Source organism: Xenopus tropicalis, chromosome 6 (assembly GCF_000004195.4).
Source record: "Xenopus tropicalis strain Nigerian chromosome 6, UCB_Xtro_10.0, whole genome shotgun sequence".
Taxonomy (NCBI): domain Eukaryota; kingdom Metazoa; phylum Chordata; class Amphibia; order Anura; family Pipidae; genus Xenopus; species Xenopus tropicalis.
Window position 1 is genome coordinate 29,619,518 of NC_030682.2, and position 27,714 is coordinate 29,647,231.

Genomic DNA, 27,714 nt, shown 5'->3' on the forward strand with positions numbered 1-27,714 from the left:
CCCAGCATGCAATTGGACAGTATAGCCAGAGGCTCCCATTTCTATTCTATTCAGGCTCAACCTGTCTGCTCTGTATGGTGTGAGATTGTACCATTACTTTCTACTGGGATGTGGGGTGGCTGCCATTTGTTACTTTCTGCAGTTGATCCTTAAGGTATAATTCTCAGGATCTCTTGGGGCTTCAGAGAGTTGTAGTTCAACGCACCCATATGTATATGTCTAGGGTTAATTCAGCATTCTGAATCCATTTCTGTAGTGATATACTTCCCAGATGGACTGGACACAGAGGGCAGGGAATTATCAGTCATCCCAGTAACTATAGAGGGGGCACAGGGCTTGGCTAGTGATTATACTCTTTAAAAAGGCATGTTTTCCCATATATACTTTTATTTATTTTTTTTAAATGTCATTGTGCATATTGGGCTATTATTGGGCTACTACTCAAAGTGACTTTTGGCTAGTTTTGGGCTGGTTTTAGAATTGACTTGGTTTGGAAAAATAAATGTGGCAGCCCTGTCCATAAGTGATCAGCAGGAAGGGACCTGCAATGATGGCTTGTGGCTGCAATTGGCCCAGCCAGGCCAGCAGATGGCTCCTTAGCCGCTCTCCCTTGCCCTGAAGAGTTAAAGCTGCTAGAACATTTGCAATGGGAGAGGGAGGAGGAGGGAAGGAAAGAGGGAGCGGGGGATGCGAGGAGGGGAACACAATACAGCGAGCTCTCACTGCAACACAAAGCAACATGGAGGTCTGTGCCGGACCCTGATGCAGCATTGGGATCACCCTGGCCCGGGTGCAAGCTCCGGTTACATGCTCTTGGGCACCTGAGGGTGCTTGCCAGCGGTTCTGGAGAGTGAGGGGACATGATCGGCTCTACGGCTGTGGCGCTTCTCCTCTGTGTGCTGGGCTGCAGCGTATGGGGAGCTGGAAGCAAAGCCTCGCAGGAGCACAATGCAGCAGCTCAAGGTCGGTGTATGGGGCGCAGGTCACGCCTTGGGGTACCCTTAACAAAAAGGGGGGAAAGTGCTATCTCCCCATTGGGGAATGCCTGACTGGGAAGCATACTGGGGCGCTCAGTACATTGGGATCCATACTAGTGCTGTTTGGGAACATTACCCCGTGCAGTGCCAAGGTTACGCCCCCAGCTGCCCTGGAAAGGGTTAAATGACAGGGGTTGATCGTCTGCGTCCGAGAGGGAAAGGGGCTCAGTGATTTGTGCGCTTCTCTCCCATTGTTCCGTGTCATTTCTCAGGCAACTTTGTGCTGCTGCTGCAGTGGAAACCCGAGAACCTGCTGCTCTGAGGGGTTTTTTTTCCCCCTTATGTGAAAACCGCTAAAATGGAAACTGTGGGGGGAGATTTTTATGGGTCTGACCCTTCCAGAATTCCACTCCCCCCCCCAAAAAAAAATAATTAGATGGTGGTGGGGGATAAACTTGATCCGGATGGTGGGAAAGTGCTATAGGGTGCAGCTATTCCAGGCACTGATGCTGTGTGATGTGCTTTATTATTCCTGTTATATATGTGTGTGTTATTTCCAGCTCAGTCCCATCCAGTCTGGGAGCCCAAACCCTGCGCCTCTGCTTTGGCCCCTCATTGGCCCACACATCTGCGGGCACCTTTCTAAATAAAGGTGGGCACCGCTAGTTCAGCCTGTGTAACCTCTTTAAGATGCATTAGGGCCTCAGTCTCACTATATAAATTTATATTGGTTTTGGAATTTAGCTAGTGCTGCTGGATTTTGTAAAACAGGCTTACCTATATTTATATTTTGTCATTTTTACCAGGCTTGTAAAATACTGTCCAGGTGGCAAGCCTATATGTAAGTAAAACTTATCGGCCTGGCAGGGCTGCTTTTAGATTTGAGAAGAAAAATGTTTGCCCTGGGCCCCGAGCATGAGATGGACCCCTTGTAGGCAGCTACCACTCACGGTAACCATTTTTGACAGCTTTTGGGTTCTCCCAGGCCTTGCTGTCTTTAAGGGTTAATGGCAGATTGGGCAAATCATTGGTAATTGCCGCTAATCACTGGGTCCTGTCTAGAAGCAGTCATGTTTTCAGGCGATATGATTCCCGCTGCCTTTGAAAAAGGGGTGATTTCTACTGTTTTGTCTCCCTCCCATGGTGCAAGAACATTTCTGGGAGACAAAACACTACAGATTGTGCCCTGTCTGCCATTAAGGTAGATGGGTCCATATCTGGTTGGGCCATTTGTCTGATTTCACACCAACAGCTCAACCTGTCACATTGGAGCTTTATTCTGACAGACCACCCTTAGTCTATAAGATCTTTCATGGGGTATCCAGTTTAAACATTTCCTGAGCCAGTGTGCCATGTCAGCGGGGGCATGATGCATCAGCTCATGAGGAAGTGCTGAGTAAATTCAAGCCTGTGCCTCCTGTATCAGTCAATATATTTATGTCTGATGTATATACCCTTTTGTTGTACAGCTCTGTGAAATATAAAATACATTATACATTAGTTGATTAATAGTGTGATTAAACTATACAATTGTAAGGCTCATTGCAGTTTCAGTTACATAGAGTGCCCAGTTCTCAGACATGTATGGGGCAGTGTCACATCTAAATAGCTGGACCGAATTACTGAAATCACATGAATGCCTGGAGGGTGAAAGAGCCTTGGGTGGAAAGTTCTGAGTAGAGTGCTATCAGGCTGATTCCTCCTGACCGTGTTTTTATTTAAATCTCAACCCCCCCCCCTTCGCTGATTTTTTTTATTATTTTGGCATCCATCCCGATATGTAATGGAATTCCTTACAATCTCATTATGTAAAATTTTCTAGAACCTCAACACTTTCATTAGATCCTTTTTCACGTAACTCCTTTGCTGCCATAAAGCTGCGTTGCATTAACCCTTTAGATTCATGGCACAAGGATACATGAGAGTGATTAGTGTCCTGAGCAGTAGGCAGAATGTATTAATGCAACTTAGGTGATGTTTGAAAAGATTAAAAAGGTTCTTCAATGGAGTTGAGCTACCATCTACTCCTCCAGACTCTTCACAGATTAAAGAAAGGATTCACTCCAGAGAATTGAGCAAGTTATCCAGTCATATGTTTATTTTATATTGCACCAGTAGGCAGAATGTGATTTTTTTTTTTAGAATGGCCTTATCTGCAAGGAAATAGCTGGATACATACAGGAGTACAGGTATGGGACCCGTTATCCAGAATGTTTGGAATCTGGGGTTTTCTGGATTCTTTCTATAATTCGGATCTCCTACATTAAGTCTACTAAATAAAAAAAATATTTAAACAGTAATTAAACCCAATAGGATTGTTTTGCCTCTAATAAGGGGTAATTATATCTTAGTTGGGATCAAGTACAAGGTACAGTTTTATTACAGAGAAAAAGGAAACCATTTTTAAAAATGTGAATTATTTGATAACAATGGAGTCTATGGGAGATGGACTTTCCGTAATTCAGAACTTTCTGGATAATGGGTTTCCAGATAAGGGGTCTGATACCTGTACCTGTAAGTACAGCTCTACATGTAAGAAGTGACAAATCAACCTCAAATCAATACTTCAGGTGCTGTGAAAAGAATAATTTGTATTTATGTGATATTTAGGGCAGTGTCACTTAACTGAAGAAAAGGCCAATCTGCTCCTGCCTGCACTTTCTTGAGTATTTACTGACAGGCAAAGGATCAGCCACACACAGAGCAGATTTTGGCACCAAAACATAAAAGTATGCATAAGCAGGAGCACAAAACACCAAGGGGCCTATTTGTTATGCCGTGAAAAATGGTGTTAAAAGCTGTGTAAAGTAAATGACTAATTTTGCTGTACAAACACATATTTGACGCTGTTATTTTAATTAAGTTCTGGTGGAAGAAAAAAAAAAATTTATGTGGCAAAGCCTGGCGATGTGTAGTGAATTTTACACAGCATAATAAATATGCCCCCAAGTGTGACCCTGCCCTTATCCTTTAGTGGTATTGAGATGCACCTTTAAGAAAGGATAACTAAAGTGCTAAAAGCAGTTAGAATGAGAAGTCTACATTGGCAGATCTTCTGAAGCAAATTAATCGTTCTTGACAGAATCGACAGGCCATTGGCCCATATGTAGGGAGAAAAAGTACTTTGGGCCGGTGCAAAAGGCCTGGGTTAGTATTGTAACCCAAACAGAGATTGCCTAGTGATTTTACCTTTTATTCTGTCTAAAAATATATACATTTGAGAGATTTTCTGTATAACTAACCAGTCCAAAAGCTGAAAGGCAGGTTTTGCTAATGTACATTTTAACACCCATGTCAAATACAATATTCCTACAATAATAATTCTAATCAAGGTTTACTTTACATTTCACTTGGACTGTTCTATGTTCTATTCCTCTTCACCTCCTGGTAATGTGTTCTCTTTACTAAGGATTTTAATGATGGTCCAGCTATCCTTTCCTTTGCACTTTTTCCATTGTCCTCTCAACTTTCTCCAGGCTCTCCCTATGCTATTGTCCTCTCCTTAATATTTGTTAACAGATTGTGCTGCCTCCTTTGCCTGGAGGCCTGTTGCCAGTGCTCCATGTCAGTCAGCCAAGGTACTTTCCATGTTGTGTTATATCTGGCTGGTCAGTCAGATACAGTGGGTGGCTGGCCTGTAAATGGCCTCCTTAAGAGTTGTTTGTATGGTTCTGTTTCTTGCATATATTAGACGAATGATAATACTCTGTGCAGAAATGGGCGCCACTTGAAAACATGGCAAGTCTCTCAGAGAGGTTATACGTTATTAAATATGGTAAAAACAAACAAAAAAAAACCAAATTATTTTTTCTATAGCTAACCTGTTCAAAAGCCCTCTATGTAATAAACTTAAAATGTTCCTAAACTCCAGGTAACAATGAGCTGTGTATAACTGAGTGTGAGTCACAGAACAGTAACTGATCCTCTCCCAGGGATTTGATTGTTTACCCAATCTGTACACACCCTGTCAGCACACCTCCAGCAGTTGAAATTTCAGCTGATGTGGTGCAAATTAACTTCGGCGATTCATTGATAGAATATGGGCCACCTTGGGCTGATTCAGTTATTTGGTGATCATTCGGGAGAGGAACGAATCGATGATCAGATTCATTCTTTGTCTGACTGCATTTTTAAACCTGCCTAATCGATATCTGGCCAATTTTCAATCAAGCAGGCAAACGGACAGATGCCATACATGACCTGATAAGCTGGAAACTTGGTCTGGTGGTGCCTTATAGACTGCTGTTATCAGTCCAAGGCTGGTCAGCTTTAAGGGCTGGGGCAGACGGGGAGATTAGTCGCCCGTGACAAGGAAGATTTGTCGTGGGTGACTAATCTCCCCGTCTGCCACGGCCATTAGTTACATAGTTACATAGGGTTGAAAAAAGACCAGTGTCCATCAAGTTCAACCCATCCAAGTAAACCCAGCACACCTAACCCACACCTACCAATCTATACACTCACATACATAAACTATAAATACAACCACTAGTACTAACTGTAGATATTAGTATCACAATAGCCTTGGATATTTTGATTGTTCAAGAACTCATCTAGGCCCCTCTTAAAGGCATTAACAGAATCTGCCATTACCACATCACTAGGAAGGGCATTCCCCAACCTCACTGTGACAAACCACCTACGCTGCTTCAAATGGAAGCTCCGTTCCTCTAATCTATAGGGGTGACCTCTGGTGCGTTGATTGTTTTTATGGGAAAAAAGAACATCCCCCATCTGCCTATAATCCCCTCTAATGTACTTGTACAGAGTAATCATGTCCCCTCGCAAGCGCCTCTTTTCCAGAGAAAACAACCTCAACCTTGACTATCTTTACCTTAGGGTAAAGATACACAGAGCTACTAGTAGCAACTACTTATTGTGGCTACTAAAATGCTGATCATTTACTGATAATTGTCTCTACGTGTGTTTTAGCAGAGGCAATTCTCAGTATTGTCTATGGCAGGGTATTTTCTGGAGTTTAGTGGCCGTGAAAAGTAGCTGCTGCTAGTAGCTCCATGTGTCTTCAACCTAAGGGTGAAGACACACAGAGCGATTAGTCACTGCGACTTTTAAAACACTTGATCGTGGCAAATTACATCCGTAGATTACCACGCGATTGCCGCAATTAATCGCGATTTGTTTGCGCTGGCCTAATTAGAAGTTGTGACGACTAACCGCCCTGTGTGTCTTCACCCTAAATGGGTGTACCACAATTATAAGCTAAACAGGTTTCCAGATAATGGATCCCATACCTGTAAGCTAGAAAGATCCAAGTTACAAGAAGATCATCTTCCAAAGACTCAATTTAAATCAACATTTAAAAACATATATTTTCCTTTTCTCTGTAATAATAAAACAGTAGCTTGTACTTGACCCCCTCAGACTTAAAGGATGGTGACCCAAAATACAGAAAGCTCCCTTATCCAGAAAATCCCAGGTCCTGAGCATTCTGGATAACAGGTCCTACACCTGTACCTGTACTAATATTTTTCAGTTAACAAAGTAAAGACTTTTATGGCTGTGCTGACCTGCCCTCTACAGGAACCAACAAACTGACAAGGCGCCTTGCAATGGCACTGCATGCTGGCATGTAGTAAAATGTGAGTGAAATGTTGGTGGGTCATTAGATGCTATGGATTGGGCTGACCTGATCAGATGAGTACAATAGCTTAATGACATACTGATAGCAAAGGTCAGCAGAGCCCTGTGAGAAATGCACTCCCATAAAACATTACCGGACTGCTGGCTTTGCCTGGGGGATACAGACACAAGTCCTTTATTTAGATAGTGTCAGCCTATTCTGCAAGACTTTTATACATTGTTCTCCTCTTTCCTGCCCCAGGGGAGCTTAAAGTCTAAGGTCACGTTCACCCACTTTATGGTCAGTATTTGGTTTTAATATAAATCCATTTTGTGCTTTTTGTAAATGTTTTTTTAATTTTTCTATGCAATAATAAAACAGTACCTTAATATCTAAGTTGGTATAAATACATATTACTAACAAATCTATTTTATAATTTTTTTAAAATATATTAGCTTTTAAAGATTTGTCATTTACATTGCTGAAGGCAGTGTGCAAAGTGCAAAAAAAAAGTGCAGCAATTGTTTTGCACGTTGCTCCCTGCCTTTATCTGTTGCAGAGTGGCCACACAGAGACCAGATAGTCCCTTGGATAAAGCATTGCTCTATCCAAGAGAAGTGGGGGTGAGAGGCACGTACCCTTCCCCTAAAAAACATCCTGATGATTTTATTTATAGTTGGTCTTTTTATATCTTCTCCAAGGTGGCAGGCCTAAACTGGCCATACACAGATTTATAAAACTGCCAACTAGGCCCCTCCAGTCCAAGTTGGCAGGTTTTTTTTTAGGCCCAAGTATGGGGCCCTTGAGAGTTCCCGGCTAGATATTCATCGTTGTTGCGGTCCTCTCCCGACTGGTCTCCCAAGGAGGCAATATGATCAGTTTGTAGCTCTGAGGGCCAGATTATTGATCTAATAAGCCCAATATTGCCCACCTTAGGATATCGACTTGGTCTGGACAGAAAGAGCAGCCTTTATTGGCCTGTGTAGGCCACCTTTCTGTATAGGGTAGTCCCATTGGAACTGATTAGCACTTTTGTGACCGACCACTGGGAGAACCAGATAAGAATATTGGCACAAGGGCACAAGCTCAGCGGGCTGACAACAAAATGCTCTGAATCACCCCATATTAATTCCTTTGGCACCTGCACCCGCAACTGGCGGGTGCAGGTGATTGCTGTAGAAATGCATGAGATGCCCACTGAGCTGGAATTGGCAACCAGATATTGTTGATCACTTCTCATATTAATGATTGGGTGTAGCTTGGAGCATAGGCTGTAGTAGTATGGCCTGTGCAAAAAAATCCACTTTAACCAACTTCCAGTGGGTCTGGGCAAATGTTTGCATACTGTATGTAATATTGTGATAATTAAGGGGGCCATTTGTGGTGGTGGTGGTAAGTCTTAGGCTAATGTCCAAAAGGAAGATTTAGTGCGATTTTTTTAAAAAGCGAGTTCCAGCAACAAGTCGCTCATCTTTTCCTAAGGGCTGTGACACACGGGGAGAGTAATCTCCCCAAAATGCAATCCCACCGGTTAGAATGTAAATCGCCGGTGGGATCGCATACGCGGCGGTGCGATTTGCCAAAGTCGCCAAAGTTTCCGCTCAAGGCAACTTCCGCGGCTTTGGAGCCACCCACACTTAGAAATTACATTCAGTGCAATAGGGAAATTGCAGCGACTTCCCGTCCAAGTGATTTGAAGTAGTATAGTTGGTTAAGTACTGGCGATTTATATTCTTCTCTATGTAGAGACAAAACGAGCGACTTGTGGCTGGAACTCGCTTTTTAAAAATCGCAGCGATTAAATCTCCCTGTGGGACATTAGCCTAAAAGTACACTTAATTAGAGAAAGTGCATTGTTAATTTGCTGGTATCCAGCTGTGGTCTGTGGCACACCACAAAGCTATGATTAATGCCACAGAGAAGGGCTAATGGTTAGAGATCACAATGGGATGCAAAATGTTTTGCAGATACAGTTGAATGTGTGTAATATTTACATGTGCATTTCCAAGGATATAATCATCTCATTGTCCGGCTATCTGTTATGCAGGGGGCGGTTTTATGGCCTATCATGGCTGTTTACGCTAAGGCATTTGATAGACTTGTTTAACTAATCGTGGAAGAGAATGAATTTATACATACACAACTTTTTGAAATGTCTTTGTTCATTGTGAGCTGTTGCACTGATATGCTTTTAGCATTTGACTCTTTTATTTATTTTCTCTATTTACCCGCGTGGGACAGCTCAAGTAATGGAAAAGCTGGTGGGAGCATGGGAAGATACTCACAGAAATATCACAATGAATGGTCCTTATGGCTGATAGGCAACTGGCACACTGGACAATTGCCTGCAATTGTTTGTTTTCAGTGCCCAAAAACTCCCTTCAACACTAGCAATCACCCTGTGTTATTGGCCATAGAGGGTAAAATGTTAGGAAATGTTTCCCAATGTCCCACAGATTGTGTTAGTAAAATATATTATAGTTACACTGACAGCTATAAACATGTTCAGTATTTTACAGATGATTGCAATGGCAGTTAAGCCCACAAGGTAACTCCTAGCAACGCTGTACAAGTTCCTACACACAGCAGCTATATGCCAATATAACGTTAGGCTTCCAGCCCCAAACTGAATACACATGTGCTCATCTGTCTGAAATCACTGGCCGCTATGACTACATGTACTGATTGCCAACAAGGAAAGTCTAGTACAGGTATCGCACCCCTTATCCGGTAACCCGTTATCCAGAAAGCTCCAAATTACGGAAAGTCTGCCTCCCATAGACTCCATTATAAGCAAATAATTCAGAATTTTAAAACTGATTTACTTTTTCTATGTAGAAATAAAACTGTACCTTGTAATGGATCCCAATTAAGATATAAATAATCCTTATTGGATGCAAAACAATCCTATTGGGTTTAATTAATGTTTTATTGATTTTTCAGTAGACTTAAGGTATTGAGATCCAAATTACGGAAAGACCCCTTATCCGGAATACCCTTGGTCCCGAGCATTCTGGATAATGGGTAATACATGTACAGGTATTATGGGACCTGTTATCCAGAATGCTCGGGACCTGGGGTTTTCCGGATAAGGGATCTTTCCGTAATTTGGATCTCCATAACTTAAATCTGCTAAAAATCATTTAAACATTAATGAAACCCAATTGGACTGTTCTGCCTCCAATAAGGAATAATTATATCTTAGTTGGGATCAAGTACAAGATACTGTTTTATTATTACAGAGAAAAAGGAAATAATTTTTTAAAAGTAGAATTATTTGCTTATAATGGAGTCTATGGGAGATGGCTTTTCCGTAATTTGGAACTTTCTGGATAACGGATAAGGTATCCCATACCTGTATAATGAATCCTTATTGGAGGCCAAATACCTCATATGGGTTTAATTATTGCTTAAATGTTTTTTTATTTTTTATTTTTTTAGTAGACTTAAAGCATGGAGATCCAAATTACAGGAAGATCCCTTATCTGCAAAACCCCATTTCCCTAGCATTGTGGGTAACAGGTCCCATACCTGTAGTAGTTCTATAATACCAGCCATCAGTTTCTGCAGGTTTGGAAGTTGAATCTGTTTTGCTCCCCTGTGCATCTGCAGCCCATAAAGCACGTTCCTCCCTCAGCCTAACAAAATGTACTGTAGCCCTCTATTATTTGTCGGCTGCTGGGTAATGCGATCCTTTGGCAGCTCAGCACTTACTGCTGGTTTTTGCTGCTCTTGCAGCTCCTTTGTAATTCTACAGCCCTGCAAGGTGAGCGCCTGTAATGGCAGAGTCAAGCTTGAAATCCTTCTCATTTTCCCTTTTATCTCATATTTATGTGCCTTTAAAAAACATAAAAGTAAAGAAAAGAACCCAAAGCCATAGTGGATCGCAGATTACTGGTTACACATTGTTACCGTGTGCTAGGAAACTCCACAAGCCTTTTGTTTAATTGCAGAGAGAACCATTAAAACGCCACTTCTCTCTTTTACTTAATTGCACTTAATGTAGCCGGCCATCTGACACCCTAATGCTGATTTATTTTGAGAGCTTGACAGGTGATTATGCTGCTACTGGGGTTATTAATATTTATGTTTCAGGGGTTGCGAGATGTGGATACCCTGTGCTCCCAATACAGCAAATGCATTTTGGCCAGAATGTTTCTTTGGTTAGTATGGCATAGGCTGTACTTGCAACATTCAGCTTCTAGTAACAGGGGCTTTGGTAAAAGGGGATTCTGCTGTAGCATGCAGAGTTGCCCCTTGATGGCTCAGCAGTTTTTTTTTATTATTTGTACTGATTATAGATATAATTTTATTTTACAGCTTTACTGTATTTAAGGATAGATTGAAGTCAAAATATAGGTGTCAAACTTTCATATTTACTCTGTGTGTAAAGTATTCCCATATGGGTAGGGCCTAAAGCCACCCCCTATACCTAGACATGAGTGACGAACAGAAAGGTTTAGATGTATAGGGATCTGATGGCTCCGAATGGCTGTTCTATCGGCTTTCACCCATATTAGGAACAAGGACTGTGCTAATATTTATGTCCGCAATTAAAGGGCAATTCCCGATTTGCAGCCAACATTGAAACCATGTAGTAAAGTATAGCGTATTTGGAGATAAACCTGTAACACGCACTCAAATAGAGAAGACATGCAACAAAGGACTGAGCTGGGCTGGAGGGACGAAGCACCAACCCTCAGCTGTCGGCACAGACCAATGCTGGTGGGCAGTGGAATGGATATTCAGTGTATGACTGGAAAAGCCACCAGTGAATTTAGATATCCAGGTAGTAGGGCCTGCAGTGGATATCAGATGTATTGAGATGTATTCCTACTAATACTCTCCAACCTTGAGAGCCTATCCGATCACTGCTTTGGAGCATGGCTTGCTCACCTTCAAATGCATATAGACTGACCTATGCTGAACATTGTTTGTTTCTGTACTTTATTTGTTTATTAGTTATTTGCCTTCTGCAACTCTCAAATCTCCCTTGTCGCAGGTGACTAATCTCCCCGGTATGCCATCCCACCGGCGAGAATGTAAATCGCTGGTGGGATGGCATACGTGGCGCCCCGATCCTCTCAAGGCAACTTCGATGATTTCGGAAAATTGCCGCGCCGCATATGCCATCCCACCAGCGATTTACATACTCGCGGGTGGGATGGCATATCGGGGAGATTAGTCGCCCGCAACAAGGGAGATTTGTCACGGGCGACTAATCTCCCTGTGTGCCACAGCCGTTAGGCTTTCAGTTTACCTCATCACCAGGTCACTCACCCTAGCAACCAAATAAACCAATAACTGTTTGTGAGGCCATATTTGTATAATTATTTTGTTTTATTGCTTATGTTTTTATTGACACCTTCTGCTATCTTCTGACTTTACAAAATGTCTTGTTGCTAGGGAATTAAGGCCTAGCAAACAGAAAAGACATTTTTAAGCCAAACTGTAAAAGAAAATGTTAACTAGCCAGATTTGGTGTGTGTATTAAATGAGTGGCCCATATAGAAAGGCATAGGCTGCAGGGCACATCCAGTACACCACCCACGTGTATGGCCATATTGCATTTATGTATGGCAAACTCTGTCTTCATAACTAAATTTAATTCAGTTGCTCTTCTCTCTTGTTCTTTCTGGGAAATGAAGAACAAAATGGCATTGCATATTATGATGGGACCCTAAGCCGCTTTACACATTCTAACCAGTGATCCCCAACCAGTGACCTGTGAGCAACATGTTGCTCACCAACCCCTTGGATGTTGCTCTCAGTGCCCCCAAATCATGTTATTTTTGAATTCCTGACTTGGGGGCAAGTTTTGGTTGAATAAAACCAGATTTCCTACCAAATAAAGCCCCCTGTAAGCTGATAGTGTGCATAGAGGCTGCCTAATAGCCAATCTAAAGGTGGCCATACACGTAGCCTTTACAATCTTTCCTGTCACCATTGGTCATTGGTCACCATACACACACCGAATATTGGTGTGTGTATGGCCAGCTTTAGCCCTTATTTGGCACCTCCATGAACTTTTATGAGGCTTGTGTTGCTCTCCAAGTCTTTTTACTTTTGACTGTGGCTCACGATTAAAAAAGGTTGGGGATCCCTGTTCTAAACCATCTGCTGGGCACCAATGCTGCAACACGTAATCTGCATTTAAAGCAAATACCTGGCGCTTGTAGTTTCTCGGTTATGCTCTACATCGCATCCTAACAAAGCTTGAGGCTTATGGCTTCTGTTTGTGTTTTTCTTACTGGCAGAGATGTGTGGTGTATTTGGTCGTTTTTTTTTTTACACAGTGTGATAAGTAGGCCCCGTAGTGTTTTCTCTGCTGGTGTAGATATGCCATCCAAGAAAAGGCCAATCTGCTCCTGTTTGCCCCTTTGTGTGTGCACATGGAGCAAACTTCACCACAGAGAACCTCCACATTTCCACTTTGTATCGTACGATAATATCAGTGCATCTATGCCACATTAAGAACTTGCCTGTTTGTATAGTTTTCTAAATAATGCAGATAGACCCATCTGGCTAATAACCCTGTCTGGACAGGCTTCTCCCCTTGAGCCGTTTGAAGTGAATTTGTTGTAATCAAATTAGGCCTATTTATCAGTGTCAGCCTTGAAATGTTAGCTGTGTAATGCAAACACCTTTTGATGTCTAGAGTAGATAAGAGCACTTATTATCTCGTTAGCATCATTATGTGATATTGCTCTTCTGTGGCACTTTGTTCTGTTTGTTTGCCAATTGTTTATATCAGGTTCCCATCACAATCTGATTTAATTGAAGGAGGTCAGCTACCATGCTACATGGCAAACACCTTACAATCAGCTCGGCTTAAACTGGCCATACATGCAAGGATAGTATTGTATGAAACCTTGTTTTGTACGATATTCAGTGCTTGTATGGCGAATTGTCCACAGTTTTAAAGATTTTGATTCTGCTTTTAGGGCTGAATCGTCAGGGGTGGAGGTAGAATCCCTATTGTTTCAACCACCATATCTGACGACCCAGCCCTGAATGTCAATGGAGGGAACGAATGTTATTGGTACGTATGGCCACCTTAAGTGGCGAACTTGCTGCAGCGTAGTGCATTGTGCCAAACAGAACTTGATCAGAATGCATTAATTGTTCTCATCAGCTCCCAACGGGCTCCTCACAGTCTTATAATTCACTAAGGGTGAAGACAAATGGAGCTACTAGTAGCAGCTACTTGCCACGGCTACAAAAATAGCCGATCATTTACTGATATTTGTCTCTACGTATGTTTTAGCAGAGGTAATTCTCAGTATTATCTGTGGCAGGGTATTTTCTGGCTTTTAGTAACTGTGACAAGTAGCTGCTACTAAGTAGCTCTGAGTGTCGTCGACCTAAGAAAAGGGCAGGTAGAGTGGCCAAGGGGCATAACAACAACAAAAAAGCAGGTCATGGCCAGTCAAGGCAGTTTACTCAGATTGTAAAGAGAAATACAATAAAAACCACAGATATTCCCCCCCCCCCCCTTGCTAAGTGTAATTTATATCTATAAGGCGATGTGTCCCTTTATTCTGTGTAGCTGTGCCACATTCAGTGTATTCCACAATGGATCCTGGTTCAGCCAGGTAGCCAGTGGTACTGGTGGAAAAACACCAGTGTCTGCCAGATATTGCCACTCCTATCTCCTGCTGTTACCTTCTATTGATTTTACCTGTCACTGGGCAGATTTCGGACCTAAATGTACACTCGAGGCTAATGTCACATTTGCCTTTTTCTCTGAGAGAAAGCCAATCTGCTACATGCCATGTGGGCACTGAATTTTGGCACAGATTTTGGCAGCTGTGTATTTTAAGGCCAAAATCTGCAACCTGGACACTGACCGTGAATGCTGTTTCTTTCATTGCTGCTGGAACACAAGGTGCGGGGCATCAGATTGGGTATGTCATTACATAAATGTTTTTGGGTGGAATTGCACCCTGTGTGCATAGTGAAAAGCAGATGCAATTGCGTTAAATGGCACGAGATATGGGCAGTACTGGACAGTCCCTGGCCAAGGATCTGATGCCATGTCTGCCACTACACAATGCTAATTGTCTCTTTTTCAGTTTGCCTTTTAACAAAAGCACTTGACCTTTGTCTACTTTTGTTGTCTCCAGACGCATGCAATTAAGATTTTAACCTTGCAGTTAAGCTTGTTACCTTTCTAGAACAAAAGCCCTCTGAGTAAAAGAATAATTCTTTTATTAATCAGTTTATTTTCTTATCCATTTAGCTTATTAAAATATTAAGGTTTATGAATAAAAAAAAAGCTAAAGTTTGTTGGAGGATAAGCACCCACAGCATAACCCAGCTTTGAAATATTAGCGATAACATCTAATTTAAAATAAGGTATTAGGCACCTAATAATTCCATGACATATATAAAAGTCATTCTGATGAAAAATTCACTGGTTATTTCAGGTACACTGAGGCTGATGGTATTTCTGCTGGCTGCTATCCCCTATAGGAGAAGCCACTTGCACTTTCCATTCACTTGAATGGGAAATGCATGGCAGCAATGGAATTGGTGCTATACTGAGTGTTTTTGTACTGATAATTACCAATGCTGTGGGTATGTTATACATGGAAGGCACACCTCTTTGGCACCAGTGTTAGTTATAAAAAAAAAAATCAAAATAGTTCTTTCATCTCTTTATTAGATGGGAATTTATTCATTCCCGAGTTGTTGGTTGGTATAATTAACTATGAGACCTTTCTGAACAAACCCCAGAGCTGTATTAGTTGGGACAATAAAGGCTCTGCCTCCTGAACTCCACGGCACTCTTTGTCCTTTCTCATTTCACTCATTAAATCTGCTGCGGAGCTGCTGGGCATCTGCCAAATACCATTCCCACTTGAAAATCTGATGTGCCCCAAGAGTGCACGGCTGCAGATGCAAGCAAAACACAAGCTAGCGGTGAGTCCTTAGCTGTGATATGTGAGCAAGGACGTATTTTAGCTTTAAATTGAAATTTTTGCTGCAAATGGGATTCATACTAATTGTGCAGCAGACTATTAGTTAATTTACAGTAAGAGATATGAATGAGAGCAAGGTGCAACATGACGGGGGGGGGGGTTATAGTTAAACTTTGTGTCTTGCTGGTAATCACAGCAGAAAATATATTGTGGGAATGTTGGTGGGTTTTATTCACAGGTTTTTAAACTTTTTGGGTTCAAGCCCTTCTTTGCAATACAAAATTTGGTAAAGTCTCTGCTCTGATCAGTAATACAGAAGTATAAAAACAGTATAAGTTAACAGGAGGGTACAAAGCCTCATAGGACAGTTATTAGTTCTTTCTCAAATTGCTTTTCTGTCTGTCCCCCCCAAGGAGTGCCAGTCCTAAAGCTGATGCTGTACAGGGTGGATTCTTGACCAGTGGATAAATGCCTCTCCCAAGTGTCACACAGAAATCTGCTCCATGTGCCCACACCCAGTGGCTCTGGTGCAGTGGCTCTGGGTGCAGGCACAATAATCAGATTTTTGGAGCCTGGGGGTGGATTCTCGGCCTGCATTTACCTGCAGGCCAAGACTCCCCTCTATGTAACAAGAGTCTTCAAAACTTCTTTGAAGTGAGCAAAAGTGCATCCCTTAAGGTGGCCATACATAGGCAGATTTAAGCTGCTCTGTCTGGCAAGTTTGGTTTCCCCGTCAGATTAGGGACCGCATAGGCTCATCGATGCAGTCATCATTTTGATGGCACCTATACTCGACGTTGTTATTTGATTGTTTGTCCCAATATTGCTCACTTTAGGAGAAGTAAAGCCTGCTCGTTTGGTGACTTTGCCAAATGAGTAATTTGAATATGAAGAGCCACCTTAAATGCTCTTGCACTTGAATCAGGTGTCATGTGATTAGCAGGGCATTCAAATGCAACATATGCACATTCCATGGTGTTGCTTGTTTGATTGATATGGTAGGATTGTATATTTTGTTCCTATATATATTCCCTTTTAACATGTGTTTTTGACCCAAAAATATTAAACTATAAATAGCAGCACTCCTTAGCACCCAGCAATGTGTGTTCTATGCGCAGTTCTGCAGCTGCACATCCTTGTGTCAAGAGAAATAAAAAGGAGCCATCCAGGCATTGCAGGCAAAGAGAGTGAGACAGCCCTGAGCCCTGGGGAACAGGCAGTCTCTGGCACGAGGTGAGGGGCTTGGGCCAAGGGGCAAAAATAATCTGATAACTGGAGGGGCAGTTTACGTTAAACTTTCACATTTAATCTGAGATTTTTTGCAAGAAGAAGTTTTTAAGGGATGCTTTCCTTTCCAGATGTAGAGAGGAAATAACATTTTGCTCTTGGCTTTGTAGAGTATATAATTGTACATATAATAATAGGCTCACAGCAGAAACCCACACAGAATGGTATCTATTGGATCAGTGATCTCAAAGTTTGCAGCTGCTATAAATTACATCCCACGTGGAACCCTAGGAGATGTGGCCCCCTAAGCTGTTGGAAGCCACACATTTCCCATGCTCATTGTTATGCCTCTGAATAGTTAAATAGCAGGAAACAGTTCGCTGCAATTCAACTCTTTGGCTAATATGTCAGCACTCCTAACCATAATAGTTTGTTTCTGGTTTGCCTCTAACTTTTATCTTTTCTTTATAATCAGTGGGTATTGAGGTTATATTGAATTGCCTGCAAGCATTGCACATGGGCAAGATTCTTAGGAGAACTAAAGCCTAAGAAGTAGGCTAGAAATGTTGCTCATGTTTTGGGTTTCTGTACCAACCCAAGGCACCCACAGCCCTTTAGCAGGGAAGATCTGTGCTCCCAGTAGCTCCCCATCTTCTTTTCTGCTGATTCTGTGCCTAGGGTGCAAGTGGTAGAGGGACAGTGAGGTAGCAAGAGAGCTGGTGGGTGAGCAGGATTGGACAATTGGTAGGTGAGTGACTAATGTTCTTGACTTGGGTGCTACAATGTGGCCTTTTAATCATTGGCATTGCATGTATGCCAAGTTGGGCATGAGTTTTAACAGACAATATATGATCCTATCAGATCCCAGATTTATGTTTAAAAGTTGAAATGATTTTGCTGGCATGTGGCTCCTCTTCATTTCCTAAAGTTAATACTGTTCAGGCTGTCAACCTGTATGAATGGAACTATAGTAGGTGGCCATTCACGTAACTCCTATGTCATTGGTCTTTTTGGCTTCCATGTCATGTAAGACACCAGTGTATGGTCACCTTTAGTGTGCTCCTATTAACAAGCAATTTTTGATGGCAACGCGATAGCTTTGCTAACTTATAAATTGTTTGACTTGTGAAATCTAGCCAAATAACCACAGGTACTATTAAAGGGGAACTCAACCCAAACACAACATTTTGAAAAGTAAACATATCAAGCAAATTAAAAAATATACAGCGTTTTTATGATTTTTTAATGTAATAGTATGGTTTGAAACAGTTACCTAAGCCCCTCTCCCTGTTCTCCTGCTGATCTGGCTGACTACTTTGAGACTAGACCGTAGTTGACTGTATCCTCCAGATCCCTCAATACCCTGCATGCAGGATGTCAATAAGGAACATCACAGTACAATGCATTGTGGGTTATGTTGTTCCTGCATGCTGTCTGTAAGCTGTGGAGGAGAGGTTGTGACAATTTGTAACATCATTGTTTTAGTCTCTCCTCCCAGGATTTCAAATGATGCAGAAATAGAAAAACTGTTTTGCAACTGGATGTCAGTATATAAAAATGGGATTTATTCATACTTTTTGAAGGAACAGATTACAGTGATGTAAATTAGGGGGTTTTGTGTTGTGTAGGGCTTATTAACAAATTTTGGTTCGGAAGCCAGAGTTCCCCTTTAATAAAGTAATAAAACAATACCCTTTTTTAAAATTGGGTTTTACTAAGCCGTGTGCTATTCAGTATGTAACCTGTAGGCTTGGGTAGAAATAAAGCTATGCTAGATAAATCCCCAGAGACATAATTTAGCTGCTGCAATCAGTTGAACATCCTGTGCAGGAAATGCAGGCCAGACATGAGAACCATGCCTTTTGGCGAACTCTCTGGTAGCCACCGTATGTTTAGCTCCTGTTACCCTTTACACATCTAACAAAGTTAGGATTGTTTAGTGTCAGATCAGTATTGTATTTCTAAAATGTTTTACTGTTAAGATTTATTTTTGTTGTCAAAATTTTTCATTTTGCTTGTCAAATAGGATTTATACAAGTGAAAGCAGCCATAAGGAAGGTGTTTTCATTGGTACAGGATGTAATGTTGTTGGGCCACTGTGCCAGCCCTGGGGGTGTAATAGGAGAAGGAGCATCAGAAGCCATATCAATTGGAATTGTATATTGCTTGTTTGTGGGTTAATAGTGCTGGAAGGTATCTAAGAGCGCTGGAAAGTTCCGTTATAACAGTGCTGTCCCACTTTAAAGTAGAATGGATTTTAAGCATATATCCTACCATGAAGTAGTATTTTATCAAACGGTGGGCCTGGCATCTGCTATTTAACCTAGAACACCTGCTCTGTCTGGCAGTGATCTATGGCTACCAAACCATATCTATCGCCTCTACGTTATGTCACCAAGGGACAATTTATTCTAATCAGTAATAAAGTTTATGATACTATAGTAAAGATGTCCCAGTCTTTAGGGCTCTGGCACACGGAAAGATTAGTCACCGGTGGGATGGCATATGCGGCGGTTTCACTGAAATCATGCCGCTGCGTATGCCATCCCACCGGCGATTTACATTTTCGCCGGTGGGATGGCAATCGGGGGAGTCTTGTCACGGGCAATTAATCTCCCCGTGTGCCGGAGGCCCTTAGGCTGATGGCACACGAAGTGAGATACTCACCATTATAGCTGGCACCGTTGTTGCCAGTGGAAAGGCATTTTGGAGCAGTCACCCATGATAGCAGAGATCTATCGCGGGCGGCTTACAGCCTTAAGGATGTGGTAAAAAGAAAAAAAAAAGTGTTTCCCTGTCGATACAAGTGCAACATCATCAAAGATAAGGTTCACAAAAGGAAACATTATTATTAAAAAGAATATTGGCACTTGAAGGAAAACTGGCAGTCCACACATTCCATTGGTAGTTCATCTGCTCCTACTGAATAAACTCAATAAACAGAGACACATGCCAAGTTTCTACCAAATGTGGTTATCGGTATCCTATCACACTTCCTTTAAGTGACAGCAGAAATATTTGTCAGCTTTGTAGCTTACAAAGCAAAATTTTGTGAAAAGCACCACCCTTATTCAAAGGACGGCCAAACTGATTGTTACTTTTTATAACTTATTTTTATGTGCAGGTCCTCTCCTATTAATATAGCAATCTGTCAGTCAAACCACTCCTTGGTAGCTAAGGTAATTTGGACCCTAGCAACAAGATAACTGCTGACATTCCAAACTAGAAAGCTGCTGAACAAAATGTAAAATAATTTAAAAACTACAAATAAAAAATAAAGATCAATTGCATGTTGTCTTAAAATATTACTCTCTACATCATACTAAAAGTTAGGTCTGTGCAGCCACCTCAGAAAGCAGATAATAGTCTGTAGGAAAGGACTGTGGGATAGCAGGTATAGTAGGGAGAGAATTTTATTAAAAACGGGCCGAATGCGTCCGATTGCGTTTTTTTCGTAATGATCGGTATTTTGCGATTTTTTCGGAAATTATCGGGACTTTTTCGTTACCAATACGATTTTTGCGAAAAAACGCAAGTTTTTCGTAGCCATTCCGAAAGTTGCGCAAAATCTGGCGATTTTTTCGTAGCGTTAAAACTTGCGTGAAAAGTCGCGATTTTTTCGTAGAGTTAAAACTTGCGCGAAACGTTGCGCCTTTTAAGTTTTAACGCTACGAAAAAGGCGCAAGTTTTATCGCTACGAAAAAATCGCCAGATTTTGCGCAACTTTCAGAATGGCTACGAAAAACTCGCGTTTTTTCACGCAAGTCGTAATGGCTACGAAAAACTCGCGTTTTTTCGCGCAAGTCGTAATGGCTATGAAAAACTCACGTTTTTTCGCGCAAGTCGTATTGGTAACGAAAAAGTCGCAATAATTTCCGAAAAGTCGTAAAGACGCAGAAAAAATCGCAAAAAATACGAAAAAGTCGCAAAATGTTCGTTTTCCAATCGGAATTTTTCCAATTTGGATTCGAATTCGTGTCTTAGTAAATCAGCCCCTAGGTGTAACAGTCTCGCCAGTAGACATCTCAGAGATTGTGAGACAGGACACTCAATAAGAAAATGCTCCTGTGACTCCTCCGTCCCACAACCCCAAGGACATGCCCTATTATCAACACTCCGATACTTAAGGTTTCCCCTTACAAATAGCTTCCCGTGAAAGGATAGCCAAGCATTATCCCAAAATTTTTTCGGAATTCTCTTGCTATTCAGAAAGCTTAAACTCTCCTCCATAATCCTACTCACACAGTCCTGCACTATTATAATAGCCTCTGGGAAGGTACTGGGGCTGTGGGATAGCAGGTATAGTAGGGAGAGATGGTGCCTATAGTAGCAGTGGGGGGATAATGGCCTCTGGGAAGGGACTGGGGCTGTGGGATAGCAGGTATAGTAGGGAGAGATGGTGCCTATAGTAGCAGTGGGGGGATAATGGCCTCTGGGAAGGGACTGTGGCTGTGGGATAGCAGGTATAGTAGGGAGAGATGGTGCCTATAGTAGCAGTGGGATAATAGCCTCTGGGAAGGGACTGTGGCTGTGGGATAGCAGGTATAGTAGGGAGAGATGGTGCCTATAGTAAGCAGTGGGATAATAGCCTCTGGAAGGGACTGTGGCTGGTGGATAGCAGGTATAGTAGGGAGAGATTGTGCCTATAGTAGCAGTGGGATAATAGCCTCTGGGAAGGGACTGTGGCTGTGGGATAGCAGGTATAGTAGGGAGAGATGGTGCCTGTAGTAGCAGTGGGGGGATAATAGCCTCTGGGAAGGGACTGTGGTTGTGGGATAGCAGGTATAGTAGGAAGAGATGGTGCCTATAGTAGCAGTGGGGGGATAATAGCCTCTGGGAAGGGACTGCGGCTGTAGGATAGCAGGTATAGTAGGGAGAGATGGTGCCTATAGTAGCAGTGGGGGGATAATAGCCTCTGGGAAGGGACTGTGGTTGTGGGATAGCAGGTATAGTAGGGAGAGATTGTGCCTATAGTAGCAGTGGGAGGATAATAGCCTCTGGGAAGGGACTGTGGTTGTGGGATAGCAGGTATAGTAGGGAGAGATGGTGCCTATAGTAGCAGTAGGGGGATAATAGCCTATAGGAAGGGACTGTGGTTGTGGGATAGCAGGTATAGTAGGGAGAGATGGTGCCTATAGTAGCAGTGGGGGGATAATAGCCTCTGGGAAGGGACTGTGGTTGTGGGATAGCAGGTATAGTAGGGAGAGATGGTGCCTATAGTAGCAGTGGGGGATAATAGCCTCTGGGAAGGGACTGTGGCTGTGGTATAGCAGATATGAGTAGATAAGTGTATCTTAGTAAGGGAATTATGTATCTGAAATATTTTGCTGCAATATCCTAGCCAGTTAAAACTAAGGAGTTTCCCTGTCTCCGGTGTGTGCTTTTACAATTATACATTATTTGAACTTAATACCATTCCCTTTTCTTATGCCAACAGTCAAACAAAGTTAATTCTTTATTTACCATTACGCAGCTTATTGTCTGCTTATTTAAACTGGCAAGTGGATAATTCTTTTAACTGTATTCCATTTATTTGCACCGGGTGCAAGTTTCTCTTCAATCCAGATGATGCTGGGTTTGTATCATTAATTAATCCTCCCCGCTGGGAAGAATTTAATAATGGTTTGTAAAATGCTGGATTTCCTCTGACAGGAACTCTGCCTGCGCTCCCATTGCCAATACAAGCTTTTCGTTTGTAATAAAGTGTTTATTTATTACAATTAATTTATATAGCGCTGATAGGTTTAAGCAGCAGTTTACAAAGCTTGTTCAACATTTACACCAGTCTAAAGGTGGCCATACACGTGGCGATCTGACGATGTTTCGTACGACCATCGGTCCGCCACACACCATTCAGGGCTGAATCGGCAGGTAAGGAGGTAGAAACAATAGGATTTCTACTTCCTTCTGCCGATTCAGCTCTGAAGGGAGAATTTTGGTCAGACGGCTTCTATGGCGCCCGTAAGGCCCTCGTGATTAATCGAAAAACCCACACACGGGCCAGTTTTATCAGGAGCCAGTTAACAAAGACCTTTCAGGTAGTTCCCAAGACGGAGTCAGAATTAGGAACCATGCCCTGCAATGCAGCAGTACAAACTACCAAAGTCTACCAGACTGGCCTATCACAGTGCAAGAGGATCTCCCACCTTGGTCCAGATGGCTCCCACCCTAAGGTAACTCCAAACTGCCCTTCCTTATTTCCATTATAAGCCCTATATAACACCTAAACCATTTAGCACTGGACCCTGGATATTAACTTGTCTGGTGGGCCCTGGCACTGTTGCAACCATGTTTTTGCGTATCCTTGTATAACCTCGTTATACTTGATTAAATGTTCAACAGCAAACGGGAAGCTGAACCCCAAAAATCTGGAAACTTTTTCAGTAGTGGCTTGCCTAGCTGACATGGGTACACCAGAATTTAGACATCATTAGGCTCCGTTATGAACTCAGACTTAAAATCCGGTGCTATTATGCCTATGCATGTTGTGTGTAGCGCCAGTGCACCACGGCAGCCTGCCCTAATGAATTGCGTTCTGTTGCATGCTAGGTGCAAAGTACACAGTGCATTATTGCAAGGGAAACATGGAATTAACACCTGCCTGCACACACAATGCTGCAGAAACCTACTATTGCACTGGAATTCTGGGAGAAAACTTCGCATAGTGGGAAAATACAGGACGATTTGTAATCATAAGAGTCTTCATGTCTCTGGCTTGTAAGGATGCTAAGGTTGAGAGGCCATTTTGTAACTGCTCCCCTATTACAGCTTGGCAGGCAAGTTACTAAACAGAGAAACTGGTTGGGAATTGTTTATTAACTTGCCCACATAGGGGCCTATTTATTATGCTGTGTAAAATGAAATTTGCCCTCAGGCAGTTTATTATAGGGTCCCTGTTCCTCCCTGCGGTTGGTGCATTCTGGCTGACTGTAGCTGCAGATTTCTGCCCACAGAGCACATCTTAGCATGACCCAGTGCCTCTTTGTGCTCTGCTGCCTAATTCACAACAAGGTATGAGATTATCTGCAACCTTCTTAATTTGTTAAACACAGCAGGGATCATTTTCTAAGACCATTAGACAGTAGTATTGGTTACTATAGGTTACTGCAGAGAAGCAAACTTTGTCTGGCAGTAATACTTGAGCTTCTAATCTATGGAGAGGTTGCGGCTAGGCAAGCTACTTTGTCATTATGTTACCAACTTCTTTCTTGTTGTATTGCTGGTTTTGGTCTGCAATTCAAAGCAAGGCTTTCCTAGCTAGCTTCATCAGATGGGGCACTCTTAACTGACCATGTGGCCATGACCTAGCTTTCCCCTTCAGCCGTAAATACTGTGGAAATTACCACTTGTGGGACCTGTAGAGGAATAAGCGCTATTTCCTGTTTTCTAGTGAGTCCTTCATATGTTTCTTTGGTTTCCTCTTCCTTGCTTTGTTGTCCTTTGGGACTAGATGGGGCATGCATGACAGTACATACTTGCATTCAACAGATTGCAATATTTTTAGTACTTATGTATAATAAATATACTAAACAATATGTATATTTACTCTTTCTCTCGCATGTATCTCTCTCTTTTTTCTCATTGGGTGTGTTTGAATAAAGCTTCAGTAAGTATGTGCAAGTGCTTTATTTTATTATTAAGTGACCAATATTGTGGTCTTGTGTGCAGAGTCTGCAGAAATCCCTCAGACAGCCCAAAAACTCAATAGGGGTGAACTCGCCAAAGGTGCCCAGGTGTACATGCTTCAAACCTTCAGCTTAAAGGGAAATAATTTCAAATGAATCACTTGAATGAAAAAGGCTGGCACAAAAAACTGGACCATTGAAAATAACGTGATGCAGTTAAAACGCGTTTTATTTAAAGAAAAAGCATCTCAAACCTAAGAAGTGTAATGCTAGGGGTGCCCAGTGTGACCTACTCTTGCCACCTGGCCTCCGTCATGAAATCTACCACAGTTTAAATAGTGTGACGTCTATCATTTGGCGTCAATCTATGTTTAACAAATACACATAGCAATATATAAATGCAGTGCCAAATTCACATTTAATGCCCACATAACATTATTCAAGTACCAACTTCAAGTTTAATGTGAAAGGATTGTAGTAGTTTTTACTTTCCTTCTGCATGGACCACTTTGTAGTCTGCACACAGAAACATATATTAACTAGGAACAAATATATACTGTGGCCCGGTGGGGACAATCTTCTATACTGGGATGAAACTACAAAGACGGATGGCTTGAGCAGCCGCACTCAAAAGCTCCAGTTTGCTGGGGGGAAAAAGCAGTGGCGGGATGTCATCCCACTGCATTCCACCTCGAGGTCTACCAGAAACTTTAAAGTGATCATCTGTTAGACTGCAATCTACGTTTTTGAGCACCTCTGTTCTATGCATTGACTTGACCATTACTGGTTATTGCATGACTTCCAGAATACCCTGGTGCTTTTGCAGGGAAGCATACTTGCTCTATGGTGCTTGCTTACTAAACAAGTTCTTATTGATCACTCTAAGGCCAGTTCTTCCATTCTCTGGAGTAGGGTAGGCCACCTCTGATGGCGATTGTCGACGGGCAGGGGGCCGGCTGTGATGTTGCAGGGGCGGGGATGAGGTGGTGCAGTGATGTCACATTGGTGGGGAAGAGGCAGGGCCATGACTTTGCTGGTGAGGCTATGACATGTCGATCGGCAATTTGCAATCCTAATTAAGAGCGCCCTATACTTTAGTCATGGGACAGGCATTACCATTGTATTACACAGAAAGAAAACTACTTGGCATGGAATTCCCCCACTAACCCAACTTGGGCAGAATAATGTTTCTTTATTTTAACACTTTTTAAGTTGTTTTCAGTGAGCCTAACATAGCAGTGACAATCTAAAATCCTTAGTACTGCTTGTTTCATGAAATATTTATGTTTTATGCAATATGCTGATAGTTTATCATAAATAATGGTTTACAAGGTCCATTACATGAGTGCATTATGTATAGCTGATACGAGTGATTTGGCTAAAGATAGCTCAGCATTCTGCTTACCTGCAATTTATACACAGATGAGAGATGCTCCCTTATCCCTTGTGTGGACTGCAACAACCACATCTAAAAATGTACAGTTCTTGGCAAACACAGTGCCTAAAGATATTGCAACTACTTACCAACAAGGTACAAATTCAGAGCCTTTGTTCCTGTTGTATTTATATTATGAGATTTTATAACGATGTCAAATGTGCTTAGCTAAGTTTTTTTTTTTTTTTTGCTTGTGTCATTTTCTTTGCATATGTTTTAAACATATTCTTGCTCAGGAGACCAAACTATATTGTAATAAGGAATGCATAATTCCCCCACTGTGGTGTGGAAAGGTACTGGCCCACAGGGCCACAAACAAACGTGTGGCCAGTACATTGCAACCATTTATATACATTTCTGGGGGCTCCTGTCTCCCCTCCTCTGGTGAAGATCCCTCCTGAAGCCCAATTCTGGTGTAAGGTTTTCTTTATGCTTGCTCTGCCTCCTTGCACCTTTTCCTTTTTTGGAGCTTTGCTGTTAGAAGGTCAGCGGTGCCAGCAAGTTCACCATTTTTGTCCTCTTACAACTGGACATTAATGTACAGACTGCCTGGTCATAGTGCACTCTGGATAGGTTGTTCCCAGCCTTGGTGGATATGGGTTGTCCACTTGCCTTTCATTGAAGAGTGGGGATGGAGTAGGGATATCAGTGACCCTTCTAATCTCTCAATGAGAGATGGGACAGCTGTGGAGCACTACTTTTGGAATATGCACACACTGTATATGCACGGGCTTCTTGACATGCCTACATAGTAGGTCAGGAAATTCCAGAATTCCCAGTGACTCTGAACTCAGACTGAGCTATCATGCTTTGGCAGGTAGCATATTTATATATGCAGAGTGGATGCATTTCGCAGGCATTAGGGGGATCCATCCAACTGACATTCTGTTTGTTCTTATTTACATTAACAAATTAGGATGTATGAGATATTTCTGGATTGACTGCTGGATTTGCTGTCTTATTGTCTGTGCCACATTCCCTAGTTCTTCTTGTTCATCATTTTCTTGTTTTTTTTTTTTTTTTTTTTAAAAACTTGGCTTGGCAACAAAGGCCAAATACCTATTGGGTAGGTTTGAGAATCTTGTCAGTGAGAACCTTTTGGGGTGTTGATGCAGTCTGTTCCTTAGAGGCCTCTAGTGTGCTTTGATCATTGACCTGGAGGCCAAAGGATCGAATTAGCCTGATTTGGCTCACCAATTGGTGACTTTGCCAGCTTGATACATATTTGTGAACTGCTCCCAAATTCCCTAACAGAAAACTATAGGTATACTTAAATAAAATATAGTGCTTTCAAAGGTCTATGCATATGTTTGCAAATGCACTATTGTTTTCATCTGTCTGAAATTATTTAAAATGCTCCAGATGGATAGAATAATTTTTAGAAGTATTGTATTTATTTCTAGCCAATTTCATCCCAGCTACATATTAGCCTGCTTATTTCTACCAGCATGTTAAATATTCCTTGAACATAAGGTAAGGGGGATCTACTGGATATCGGCATTTGGTAACAAAATCTAAATTGCTCTTTTGCAGTTTTGCTACATAAGGCAGCATGCATACGGTTTAAAAAAAAAAAAAAAAAAAATATATATATATATATATATATATATTGTTGTAAACTTCTTCTCTAAAGGGAAAATGTCCTTATTGTTGAAAGGTATATTTTATTAAGAGCACACAATTGACTATTTTCCTCAAGCTAACAATACACTTACAGATCTGCTTATTTGGCAAGTTGGCCATGTGTCCAAATCACGCTGATCTGATCTCTGGACTGTGGTTCACTGATCTGACCATACAACAGGCCTAAAGGTACATGTTGGGCTAGACCCAACATGGCAGTCCTCACTCAAGCCCCCCCCACCCCATACACAGGTCAATAAGCTGCCAACTTTCAAGGGGTCCAAGTTGGCATAGAAAGGAAACCAGGATAGTATGTAAGTAT

At 41.9% G+C, this 27,714-nt stretch overlaps 1 protein-coding gene across 1 annotated transcript in view; it reads left to right on the forward strand.

Moving 5' to 3' along the window:
• Positions 1-642: 642 nt before the first annotated feature.
• The window catches only part of fam171a1 (family with sequence similarity 171 member A1), a 67,339-nt gene continuing 40,267 nt past the window's right edge, over positions 643-27,714 (forward strand). The window contains exon 1 of the mRNA XM_002939022.5: positions 643-963. Coding sequence (XP_002939068.1) covers positions 861-963 — 103 coding nt within the window. The 5' untranslated portion in view covers positions 643-860. The remainder of the gene's footprint in view (positions 964-27,714) is intronic.